Source organism: Pleurodeles waltl, chromosome 12 (assembly GCF_031143425.1).
Source record: "Pleurodeles waltl isolate 20211129_DDA chromosome 12, aPleWal1.hap1.20221129, whole genome shotgun sequence".
NCBI classification, from domain to species: domain Eukaryota; kingdom Metazoa; phylum Chordata; class Amphibia; order Caudata; family Salamandridae; genus Pleurodeles; species Pleurodeles waltl.
Window position 1 is genome coordinate 13,786,825 of NC_090451.1, and position 13,498 is coordinate 13,800,322.

The 13,498-nt window shown below is 48.1% G+C and overlaps 1 protein-coding gene across 1 annotated transcript in view; it reads right to left on the minus strand.

Annotated features, from left to right (window-relative positions):
- Positions 1-6,466: 6,466 nt before the first annotated feature.
- PWWP3A (PWWP domain containing 3A, DNA repair factor) overlaps positions 6,467-13,498 on the minus strand; it is a 116,110-nt gene continuing 109,078 nt past the window's right edge. Inside the window, exon 13 of the mRNA XM_069216215.1 lies at positions 6,467-9,671. Coding sequence (XP_069072316.1) covers positions 9,596-9,671 — 76 coding nt within the window. The 3' untranslated portion in view covers positions 6,467-9,595. The remainder of the gene's footprint in view (positions 9,672-13,498) is intronic.

The window sequence follows — 13,498 nt, forward strand, 5'->3', positions numbered from 1 at the left end:
TGTTCTTGAAGATTTGTGGTGGGCAAGGGTCAGAAGGGCAACCAGAAGGTCTGCTTGCTTTGACCAAATCCATAAATTCATCCTGGGATATTTGTTTGAAAGACTGTAGAGGTTGGGATGGTTTATTGTTAAAGGGTATTATATGATACAAGTGGTATAGTAGGAGCTTTGTATGTCTCCTAGTTCAGCCTAAGCTGCTCTGCTATAGCTACCTCTGTCAGCCTAAGCTGCTAGAACACTACTAATCTACTAATAAGGGATAACTGGACCTGGCACAAGGTGTATCATTGGTACCCAATATAAGCCAGGTCAGCCTCCTACACCGTGTTACAAAAATAAAGGTATTTTATAACAGTAAGACTACACTAGATTACTTATAGGCAGCCCCCCCCCCCCAAAACCTGAGGTAAGAATAATGTGTGTGTATATATATGGAAAATGTCACTTACCCAGTAGACATCTGTTCGTGGCATGAGACGCTGCAGTCACATGCTGTGCATATTCTGCCATCTAGTGTTAGGCTTGGAGTGTTACAAGTTGTTTTTCTTCGAAGAAGTCTTTTCTCGAGTCACCGGATCGAGTGACTCCTACTTTCGGTTACAGTGCGCATGGGCATCGACTCCCTTGTTAGATTGTTTTCCCGTATTAGGGTGTAGGAAGGAGTGATAGAGTGAAAGAATGTAAATGTACAACTAAATGTAATAAGTAAATAAGATGTCCATGCAAATGTAAATATATATGCATATGTACAAATAAGTACTGCAACGACTACAGGCTTCCGGGGAGGAGGGAGGGCGCATGTGAGTCTGCAGCACTACATGTCACAAACAGATGTACACTGGGTAAGTGACATTTCCCGTTCAATGGCATGTGTAGCGCAGATACACATGCTGTGCATTGACTAAAAAGCAGTCCTTCTCCCAGTAAAGCGGCGGCTAGCCTGTAGGGGTTGAAGTGGTTTGAAATAATGTTTTTAGCACTGCTTGACCAACATTGGCCTGTTGCTTTGATAATACATCCACACAGTAATGCTTGGTAAATGTATGTGGTGTGGACCATGTGGCAGCCTTGCATGTGTCAGCCATTGGTATGCTTCCTAAAAATGCCACAGATGCACCTTTTTTTCCTAGTGGAGTTATCAAAAGTTGCTTTTTTGCTTTAATCTAACATGTTTGAGTACATTTCACAATCCATCTAGCTAATCCTTGTTTTGAGATAGGATTACCTTTATGTGGGTTTTGGAACGCAACAAAAAACTGTTTAGTTTTCATTAACTCTTTTGTTCTGTCAACATAGTACATTAGAGCTCTTTTAAGGTCAAGAGTGTGAAGAGCTCTTTCAGCAGTTGAGTCTGGCTGTGGAAAGAAGACTGGCAATTCCACTGATTAGTTAAGGTGAAAAGGAGAAACAACTTTTGAAAAAATGTCAGATTTGTCCTAAGTACAACTTTATGTTTGTGTACTTGGAAAAATGGTTCCTCTAGAGTGAATGCTTGTATTTCACCCACTCTTCTTAATGAAGTAATTGCTATTAAGAAAGCAACTTTCCATGTCAGAAATTGAATATTGCATGAATGAATAGGCTTGAATAATGGTCCCATTAATCTTGCGAGTACAATATTGAGATTCCATGCAGGAACTGGTGGGGTTCTTGGTGGAATAATATGTTTAAGTCCTTCCATAAAGGCTTTTATGACAGGGACTCTGAAGAAAGAAGTATGTTGTATGGTTTGTAAGTACGCTGGTATAGCCGTGAGATGCATCTTAATAGAGGAAAAAGCTACATTTGCTTTTTGTACATAAAGCAGGTAATATACAATATCTTGTATTGATGCTTTAAGTGGGTTTATATTTTTGGGTTGACAGTAGTAAACAAACCATTTACACTTGCTCACATAGCATTGTCTAGTTGTTGGCTTGAGTGTTTGTTCGAGAACTTCCATACATTCTAATGGCAGGTGTAAATATCCCAACTCTATGACCTCAGGAGCCAAATCACTAAGTTGAGTACACTGGGATTGGGATGCCGGATTCAACCCTTGTTCTATGTTAACAGATCTGGTCTGTTTGGAAGTTTGTGATGGGGTACTACTGACAGATCCAGAAGTGTTGTGTACCAGTGTTGGCGTGCCCACGTGGGAGCTATGAGTATCATGGTGAGAGAAGTGTGACGCAGTTTGTTGACCAGAAATTGAATTAATGGGAGAGGGGGAAAAGCGTAAGCAAATATCCTTGGCCAGTTGATCCATGAAGCATTGCCCTTGGACAGAGGGTGAGGATGTCTGGATGCAAAGTTTTAGCATTTAGACCTTTTTGCAACAAGCAAAAACGCAATGTCTGGTGTTCCCCACATTGAAAGTACTGTTGAAGTACCTGTGAGTGAATTTCACATTTGTGTATTTGTTGCTGCGTCCTGCTTAGTAGGTCTGCTAAGTGGTTGTGTATCCCTGGGACATATTCAGCTAGCAAATAAATCTAGTTGTGAATTGCTCATTTCCATACTGTTTGGGCTAGAAGGGACAATTGGGATGAATGTGTTCCCCCATTTCTTCAGATAATACATTGTTTGTTTTTATTAAGACTGTTTGGAGCCTGATCTGAGGTTGAAAAGCTTTTAGGGCCATGAAAACAGCTAACAATTCTAAATGGTTTATGTGATAAATTAATTGTGTTGAGTTCCATGCCCTTTGTATGGTTAGGTTGTTGAGATGAGCTCCCCAACCTGTCATTGACGCATCTGTTGTTATTATGGTCTCAGGCACTGGGTCCTGAAATGACCGCCCTTTTATTAAGTTGTTGTGATTCCACCATAGCAGAGATTTGTAGGTTTGGCAGTCTAGCAACACTAGATCCTGCAGCTGACCCTGTGCTTGAGACCATTGTTGTGAGAGATGCTGTTGCAGTGGTCGCATACGGTACTATTGCTATGCATGATGCCATCATTCCCAATAGTTTCATGACAAATCTTACTGTGTAATTCTGATTGGGCTGTATTTGTGATATGAGGATTTGAAAAGCCTGTATCCTTTGTGGATTTGGGTAGGCTAATGCTTTTTGAGTACTGAGAATTGCACCTAGGTAAGGTTGAACCAGTGCTGGTTGAAGATGAGATTTTTGGTAATTGATTATGAATCCTAATGTGCAACGCCCCAGGGCATGCCAGTTAGCGGAGATGCCCGCCCCCTGGACACAGCCCCCACTTTTGGCAGCAAGTCCAGAGGAGATGATGAGAAAAACAAGGAGTCACCCTCCAGCCAGGACAGCCCCTAAGGTGTCCTGAGCAGAGCTGACCCCTTCCTTAGAAAATCCTCCATCTTGCTTTGGAGGATTTAGCGCAATAGGATTAAGGATGTGCCCCCCCCCCCACCCCAAAGGAAGGGGGGATGTAGCCACCCTTAGGAACAGTAGCCATTAGCTACTGCCCACCAGCCCTAAACACACCCTTAAATTTAGTATTTAGGGGCGACTCTGAACCCAGGGAAACAGATTCCTGATGACCTAACTAGAAGAAGGACTGCTGACCTGAAAACCCCGCAGAGAAGGAGACGACAACTGCTTTGGCCCCAGCCCTACCGGCCTGTCTCCAGATTCAAAGAACCTGCAACAGCGACACATCCAGTGGGCCTAGCGACCTCTACTGACTCAGGACTGCCCTGCAACCCAAAGGACCAAGAAACTCCTGTGGACAGTGGCTCTGTCCAAAACAACCAAGAAGAAACCATCTTTAAAGGGACACCCCCCTCACTCCTGAAGCACGAGTTCCCAACACTCTGCACCAGATGTCCCCAGCCTGTGTCCAGAGAAACCAACACTGCAGCGAGGACCCCTGGCGACTCCCACGACGGGTCCACCCTGAGACGACCTTCCTGCACCCCCCATGGCGACGCCTGCAGATAGAATCCAGAGGATCCCCCTGACCGGTAATAAAGAACCAGACCCCTGGAAGAAGCACTGCACCCACAGCCCCCGGCCCGAGAGGAACCAATTACCGGTGCAGGAGTGACCAGCAGGCTGCCGTTATCTATGCCCAATTGGTGGCTGGCCCGAGAAGCCCCCTGTGCCCTGCCCCAGGGTCACTCCATTGAAACAATACAAAACCTGATGCCTTATTTGCCCACTGCACCCTGCCGCCCCTGTGCCGCTGGGGGTGTATTTTGTTTGCCAGTTTGGGCTCACCCCCAGTGCTCTACAAAACCCCCCTGGTCTGCTCCCCAAAGATGTAGGAACTTATGCTAGCAGACTGGAACCGGAGCACCCCTAGTCTCCATAGGTATCTATGTTATTTGGGCCCTACTTTGACTTCTGCACCTGACCGGCCCGGTGTTGCTGGTGCTGGGTGTTTAGGGTTCACCTTAACCACCAACGGTGAGCTGCCTTTACCCCAGAGACTGAACTTGTAAGTGCTTTACTTCCCTGACAAACTAACCAATCCCCCCCCCCCCCTCCACCCCCAGGAACTGTTGAATTTTGCACAGTGTCCACTTTTAAAATAGCTTATTGCCATTTTATGCCAAACTGTGTACATTACTGATTTAATTCAAAGTTCCATATTTACCTATGCCAGGTACCTTACAATTTATGTACTTCAATTCTGAATAATGTGGTTCTAAAATAAATTAAGAAAATAATATTTTTCTATATAAAAACCTATTGGCCTGGAGTTAAGTCTTTGAGTGTGTGTTCCTCATTTATTGCCTGTGTGTGTACAACAAATGCTTAACACTACCCTCTGATAAGCCTACTGTTCAACCACACCACCACAAATGGAGCATTAGTATGATCTATTATTGTCTCTGTCAATCTTCTTGGGGAGCCCCTGGACTCTGCACAGTATCTCTTACTTTGAGATAGTATATATAGAGCCAACTTCCTACATAGACCCACAGGATGTTGAGTCTCTGGGCTTGACACCTAACTCCGATGGCGGTGGTGATACGCCTGTGCACGAAGGTCGCTGACTGGCAATGGGTGGTAACTGAGTAATGACTATAGTCACAGTCGAAGTCTTTGGCTGAACATCGGGATCCAGGTGCTGCTCCCTCAGACTCAGAGGGGAAGTTCACCTCTGAACTGGACTGCACCAGCAGGGCCTTGGAAAGGCCTGCTTCTTCCTCTAACTCGAGGTTTTGGTCTCTGATCATGTCAGGGGTGTTGGCTCATCTCATCTTTGCATCCTCAGATAGGCCCACCTCTGCTTGCATCAGTATCAAACGATCTTCATCAGGAAAGTGAGGCAGGCCTGGCACATGGTATTTTGCTCAGGGAAGAGGCAGGTTTTGTAGACTTGAAGGTGGTCAGTTCATTGTAACTTGGTGTGGCACTGTCAGCCTTTCCATCACTGAGCAGGCATTCTCATCAGGAGGGCACTGGAGACCAGGGGTGATAGGCCCAGAGAGTCTGTCTGGATTATTCAAGGACAACTGGAGTTTAAGAGTCTAACACAGAGCCCAATCAGTACACATCCAAACCCTATGGCAGAAAAAAACAATTGGAGCCTGTGCTAACATGCATTACCAATTAAGGTAGGAGGCTCTACACCTCGTGACTCGAAAGTCTTCTTATAAATAAAAAAAAATACAAATAAATTAAAAAAGGTTGCAAACGTCTGACCCCAAGACTAGATGGGAAGACTATGCAGAGCATGTGTATCTACATCCACGCATGCTACGACAGTTTCTTCCTATATCATCTTCACATTCAACGTTACCGGCCCAATCCTGGATTGATCCTTGGTATACTTGCAAACCAGAATGCTCCGTCAATGAGAGCACAACATTTCTGGGATATATTCTGGCTAGAAATTAGGTGTCAAATTCAAAGTAATGAGCTGACCAAGAAGGAATATTACTATCTATGACGAAGAAGACCTAAAGACACTTGTCCAGTCCTGGTGTGGTCTAGACTTTACACCCCGTCCCCATAAAAGCAGTTCTGCATGCGAAAGCGAACTTTGTTGTTGGTGCAAGAAATGAGATCACATCCCTCGTGCACTAGTGACGTCAATGGGGCCGGCTGAGAAGCAGGAGTACTCCGCAGGGCATCATGTACCTCCGACACTGGACCTGTAACCTGAAAGTGAGTGGGGGGTCTTGGATCATTCTGCAGTGTGGAAACAAATCTAGGAGGAAAGCAACAGTATATGTGAGAGACGCTCCTTAAACCGGAGAGCTCTTGAATGAGGAGGCTGTAACTCTCCTATGGTCTCAGAATGGGATCCGCTCAGATTCCTTGGGACTATAAACCATTTGCAGCAAGTATTATTTCATTGTTTTCAGACACACCTACTTCAGGTACATTTTATACTTAAAGATAAGGCAGCAAACAGCGCAAACACTGGGGACTTTGTTAAGAGCTGTGGTGCTTCCACTGCTTCCCACTGGAGTTGCTGGTGCCTAAGTGAGACATACACCCCCGCCCCATCTGCATCCTTTACAACAATCTTGAATGATAAAACAATAAGACAAACATGTGGTAAATGCCATTTAATTCAGAAATATAATCCATTCAAAAATCTGTAAAAAAATATCAAGGACACTGTCCGCTTAAAGAGAACTATAAACAATACATTCTTTGTTAGGCCTACTGATGCCAACAGAGTTAGGAGAAATTAGCTGCTGCCGTGAGTATGTGCAGCTCATGATTCTTTCAGAGGCGGGCGCTTAAAATACTAACAATGGACTAGAAGGGATTTTCTGATTATTTTTGAAAAATGGAGAAGAGCTTATTTCCACAAAATGATACAACCTTTCTTCCTCCCAACACTGGACAATTCCCCAAACTACTGCGATCTGGACATATAAAGAGCAGGGTCTGAGGTTTTACAGAAAAAATCCAGACGTCAGATACCAGGATATGGCCAAGAAACAGACACAAGTGTAGGCTGAAGGGTCGCACAACCAGTGGATGGACACAGGTCACACCATCAGCATCGACCAAAGGTCGCGAAGAGTGTAGGGTCAGATGTCACAAGCCAGTCAGGCTGGAGGCCACAACCCAATGCAGGGTCAGAAGAGACACCCCAGAGCAGGAAACATTATTTTTGGCAGTATGTTTCAATTCAGCTAAATTCTCACTAGAGACAAATTTCCTGGATATCAAATGTTTCAACATTTATCCAAAATCCAAGGATATCTTTTATTCATCACCAAATGTTTCTTTTAGGCAAAGCTCAGGAGAGTTGTAGTGTAACTCAGAGGGTATCGAAGGGTTGCTGGAGAACTGAAAAGCCAACCCGAACAACAATGAAAGCAAACTGCAGGGCAGAACTGTGCAATATAAGTGACAACAAACACCTATGAGCTGTCAAGATTGGGTGCATCACTATCCCAGGGAAGAGTTAGAGTCTGGAGTCCACCTTTCACAGGACACATAGCGAACACCATCTTAAACTTTAATACTTGGGCACAAGACTTGTTTGACAGTTCTGACTAAGCAACCACCCTAGCTTGTGTAGTGTGTCTACAAGTGATGGGCTGCAGCTTGCCAGAAGAGAGAGGCATCACTCTCCGCCGATGTCCTGGAGTAATGTCTCTAATGGACCACAGCAGTCTGGAGGGGCCAGTGTTTTTTTTTTTTCACTAAATTGTGGGCAGGACATGGTTTCTCCTGGCACTGCCATCGCAGGAAGCACAAGAAAAGGAAGTAGGACTGAGGTGGTTTCAACTTGAGAAGATAGGTAGACTTCCATGTACGTGCGGGGGCCAAGTGTCAGCACAGGGTACAGCGGGGATTTGACGCGTGGCAGCATTACCCGTGCCAGGCACACAGACCACGGAGGGACTGCAGCAAATGTGCACAGATGGGACTAAAGACCTGCACGAGAAGCAGTGTGTATACTTCCCAACTACAATCATGGATTATCAACCACCACAGGCACTGTCATTTATGACACTATTTTACCTTTTGGGTCATGGATACATTCTCGGTCAAAGGAACATCATCAGCAGCATTAATACAAAAATATATCAAACCTTTTGCAAATGTAAATTGTAAAGAGGCGCCCCTCACGAGAGGGCCAAGTAGTAATCAAGGAGTAGAAGCAAAAACCAGACACCTTGAGAGAGAGCGCAAACTGCCACCCCACCCCTGTCCCAGGAAGTGATGCAGCTGCCCCGCCGCCGCACAAAATGTGCTGCTGCAACCCCCCCTGCCCCCACCGTGGACCTAGTGCTACGGGCAGGCACTAGAGGTAGGACAGTTCTACAGTCATTTAAACGCACAAAAACAGAAGCACAGAACACTCCCCCCCCTCCCCCCCCCCCCCCCCGAAAAGAGCACTGGTTCCATTGAAGCCCCTCTCATGAACCATTCACTGCTTCTGCCAACACACTCCTCTGCTCGCCCGACACAAGTGGCAGCACATAACCACATGGTGCAGTAAAACCTCTCCTTCGCTCTCCAGGTGTCTCACGTGCCTGCACACTCACTCTGAGCTTAAAACAAGGGCACTCTGGGATGCCACGAGACACAGGACTCTGCACTCACATTCAGGAGCGCACCTAAGTCAGGAAAGAGACATGGTTCACAAACTAAGGAGCACCCTTCAACTGCCCAACACAGGACACACTTCTCAGGCCCCAGTCACAGATCCAAAGAATCTACCTTGGCCCACCACCATTCACAGACCCATCACATCAAGTGCACCATTCACAGATCCAAGGCATTACACACATATCCTGTGACGTCAAACACGCCACCACTCATCAAGTGCACCATTGACAAATTCACAGAGGGACTGCAGCAAATGTGCACGGCTGGGACTAAAGACCTGCACGAGAAGCAGATGCCATCACATCAAGCACATGGCTCACAGATCCTGTGATATCCAGCACACCACCACTCACAGACCCCATCACATCAAGAGACCATTCACAAATCCAAGGCATTACACAGAAATCCTCTGACATCCATCACACCACCACTCAAAGACGCCATCTGAAGCGCACCATTCACAAATCCAAGACACTACACACAGATCCAGTGATGTCCAGCATACCACAACTCACAGACCTCATCACTTCAAGTGCACCATTCTCAGATTCAAGGCACTGCAAAGAGATCCTGTGACGTCAAGCACATCACTCACATACCTAGGAAACCAATTGCAGGCCCCCAAGCACATCATTACAGAACAGGACTCTTCTCCCCTCGCGGCCCCCACCCTCTGCTAGTGTGAGAGTATGAAGAGTAATGGGAGTTTGGGGTCTGGGCCTCACAGCGGCTGGAGGAGCAGAAGCGTCATTACTGGCGAGAGCAGTTACAGCCATGCGTTAGTCTGGTACAGCTCAGTGCAATCACAGTGCCAGGCAATTAACACAATATTCCCTCAGCTTGAATTCAAAGAATCAAAGGAAACATTTAAAACATAAAATGAGGTTGAGGCACTAATGCATAGAAAGAAGAAAGACTGAAAGTTCTCCTGATTTCCCAAAGACAGCAGAGTGTCGGGTGGTAACGGATAATGAGATCTCCAGAAAGCTGTTCCTGGAAGTCCAGAGCCCGATCTCTGGCCTGCCTTCAAGCCACAGAGGGATCCCTGAGGTCAGCCCTTCTTGAAGGAGCACTTGTTCAGTGATTCAAGACGTAGAATGGGGGCGTCAGCATGCGTCCCCCGCTGCTGCTGCATCCTGCATCTTCTTCTCAAGGATCTGCTCTTCAAAGATCTCCCTCTCCCTAGAAACAGAAGCATTAGGTTAGAGTTCCTGCCGGGTGCATTAACAGGTGGTCCAGCACTTCAGGCCGTACTCTGACTTGCCACTAGTCTTTACTAAAGGATTCTGGGAAAAGGTGTGTTGAGAAGACCTAGTCTAGGTCCCAAGACAGCACTGGTAAGAGGCAGAGCTAGCCTAGGTCCCAGGGCAGCACTAGTGACAGGCAGAGGTAGGCTAGGTCCCAAGACAGCACTAATGAGAGGCAGAGCTAGCCTACCTCCCAAGACAGCACTAGTGAGAGGCAGAGCTAGCGAGGGTCCCAAGACAGCACAAGTGGCAGGTAGAGCTAGGCTAGGTACCAGGACAGCACTAATGAGAGGTAGAGCTAGCCTAGGTTCCAGGACACCACAAGTGAGAGGTAGAGCTAGGCTAGGTCCCAGGACAGCACTAGTGAAAGGAAGAGCTAGGCTAGGTCCCAGGACAGCACTAGTGAGAGGTAGAGCTAGGCTAGGTCCCAGGACAGCACAAGTGGGAGGTAGAGCTAGGCTAGGTCCCAGGACAGCATTAGTGAAAGGTAGAGCTAGCCCAGGTCCCAGGACCGCACAAGTGAGAGGTAGAGCTAGGCTAGGTCCCAGGACTGCATTAGTGAAAGGTAGAGCTAGCCTAGGTCCCAGGACAGCACAAGTGAAAGGTAGAGCTAGGCCAGGTCCCAATACAGCACAAGTGAGAAGCACAGCTAGCCTAGGTCCCAGGACCGCACAAGTGAGAGTTAGAGCTAGCCAAGGTCCCAGGACCGCACAAGTGAGAGGTAGAGCTAGCCAAGGTCCCAGGACAGCACAAGTGAGAGGTAGAGCTAGCCAAGGTCCCAGGACAGCACAAGTGAGAGGTAGAGCTAGCCAAGGTCCCAGGACAGCACAAGTGAGAGGTAGAGCTAGTCTAGGTCCCAGGACAGCACAAGTGAGAGGCAGAGCTAGGCTAGGTCCCAAGACACCACAAGTGAGAGGTAGAGCTAGGCTAGGTCCCAAGACAGCAGAAGTGAGAGGTAGAGCTAGGCTAGGTCCCAGGACAGCACTAGTGAAAGGTAGAGCTAGGCTAGGTCCCAAGATAGCACAAGTGAGAGGAAGAGCTAGACTAGGTCCCAAGACAGCCCAGGTGAGAGGTAGAGCTAGGCTAGGTCCCAGGACAGCACTAGTGAAAGGTAGAGCTAGGCTAGGTCCCAAGATAGCACAGGTGAGAGGTAGAGCTACCCCAGGAACGTTTACCGCTCCTCCATGGCCCACTGCTTATCAATTGCCGGGGGCTCCGAGCGCTGGCAGCCACACGACTGCTGGAGGGCCGTGCACTGTGCCAGTTCTATGCTCCGCGCAACCCAAACCCTCCGCCAGCCAACACGGCCGCAGGAGACACGTCAAGCCATGCGCTTGGACGGAGGCGGTCCAACAGCCATAAATCAATAAGCATATCCAGGATCGCTGGTGATTAAAATTTGCGACCTACCCTGGCGGACCGAGCGCGACCCACCACAAGCAAGGGGTGCAGTCCCAAGGCCTCACCTGCCCCCTTCAGGTCCAAATAGCCAGACCTGCTGCCTATGTACTTACACAGGCGGAATATTGCGCTTCCAGCGATACCACAAGTGTGTCTGGGCCAGCCCCACCCTCACAGCCCTCTCTCACTACAGGCTGTGCACAGCCTTTTGTAATCATGCAAAGCTCAGAGCCCTTCCTGGGGGAGGACGAGGCAGAATACCTAGAGGAGGAGGAAATTATATACCTCCCCATTGGCAGTAATTTCTGCCATGTGATGGACATCGCATATGGCAGGCAGTTTTACAGGCAATCATGCACCTGCAATAGAAAATACTTCAGCTAGAAGCCAAAATACCCACAACCCTACACATCGGGGAAAGACACCCCCAAACCTCTGACCCCTTATCTCCAGGGCACATAAATACACCCCAAACCCCAAGCAGCCAGGCGACCCTGGGGTTGACATAGATGCTTCTGCCATCAATCCTGACCAGGGTCCCCTCGCCCTAGCACTAACTGAGATCCACCCCTCCCCGACCTCTCAGACGACCAGGGCTCCCCAGTCACCTCTGATGTAGAGGGCTCGCATGAGTCCAGGTCCTGGCTCCCATTCTATAAGCTTCTATATCAGCAAAGTGTGGTACCTCTGAGGCAGCTCAGGCCCCGGATTCAGATAGGTTGAACCCAGAGAACTTATCCACCCACGTTCCGAGGAGTGGTCTCCTGCCCGCAGGTGGCGGCTTACGTAGCAAATCACCTGAGAAAACCTCTGGACAAGAAAGCCTGGAGTCGCCTCGAAGGAATGGTGGCTCTCACCTGTAGGAAGTTGGCTCTGTATGTGCTATTTCAAAGTAAGGAATAGCATGCACAGAGTCCAAGGGTTCCCCTTAGAGGTAAAATAGTGGTAAAAATAGATAATACTAATGCTCTATTTTGTGGTAGTGTGGTCGAGCAGTAGGCTTATCCAAGGAGTAGTGTTAAGCATTTGTTGTACATACACATAGACAATAAATGAGGTACACACACTCAGAGACAAATCCAGCCAATAGGTTTTGTTATAGAAAAATATCTTTTCTTAGTTTATTTTAAGAACCACAGGTTCAAATTTAACATGTAATATCTTGTTTGAAAGGTATTGCAGGTAAGTACATTAGGAACTTTGAATCATTTCAATTGCATGTATACTTTTCAAGTTATTGACAAATAGCTATTTCAAAAGTGGACACTTAGTGCAATTTTCACAGTTCCTGGGGGAGGTAAGTTTTTGTTAGTTTTACCAGGTAAGTAAGACACTTACAGGGTTCAGTTCTTGGTCCAAGGTAGCCCACCGTTGGGGGTTCAGAGCAACCCCAAAGTCACCACACCAGCAGCTCAGGGCCGGTCAGGTGCAGAGTTCCAAGTGGTGCCCAAAACGCATAGGCTAGAATGGAGAGAAGGGGGTGCCCCGGTTCCGGTCTGCTTGCAGGTAAATACCCGCGTCTTCGGAGGGCAGACCAGGGGGGTTTTGTAGGGCACCGGGGGGGGGGACACAAGCCCACACAGAAATTTCACCCTCAGCAGCGCGGGGGCGGCCGGGTGCAGTGTAGAAACAAGCGTCGGGTTTGCAATGTTAGTCTATGAGAGATCAACGGATCTCTTCAGCGCTGCAGGCAGGCAAGGGGGGGGCTTCCTCGGGGAAACCTCCACTTGGGCAAGGGAGAGGGACTCCTGGGGGTCACTTCTCCAGTGAAAGTCCAGTCCTTCCGGTCCTGGGGGCTGCGGGTGCAGGGTCTTTTCCAGGCGTCGGGACTTAGGTTTCAGAGAGTCGCGGTCAGGGGAAGCCTCGGGATTCCCTCTGCGGGCGGCGCTGTGGGGGCTCAGGGGGGACAGGTTTTGGTACTCACAGTCGGAGAGTAGTCCGGGGGTCCTCCCTGAGGTGTTGGTTCTCCACCAGCCGAGTCGGGGTCGCCGGGTGCAGTGTTGCAAGTCTCACGCTTCTTGCGGGGAGTTGCAGGGGTCTTTAAAGCTGCTCCTTGAAACAAAGTTGCAGTCTTTTTGGAGCAGGTCCGCTGTCCTCGGGAGTTTCTGGTCGTCGTCGAAGCAGGGCAGTCCTCAGAGGATTCAGAGGTCGCTGGTCCCTTTGGAAGGCGTCGCTGGAGCAGAGTTCTTTGGAAGGCAGGAGACAGGCCGGTGAGTTTCTGGAGCCAAGGCAGTTGTTGTCTTCTGGTCTTCCTCTGCAGGGGTTTTCAGCTGGGCAGTCCTCCTTCTTGTTGTTGCAGGAATCTAATTTTCTAGGGTTCAGGGTAGCCCTTAAATACTAAATTTAAGGGCGTGTTTAGGT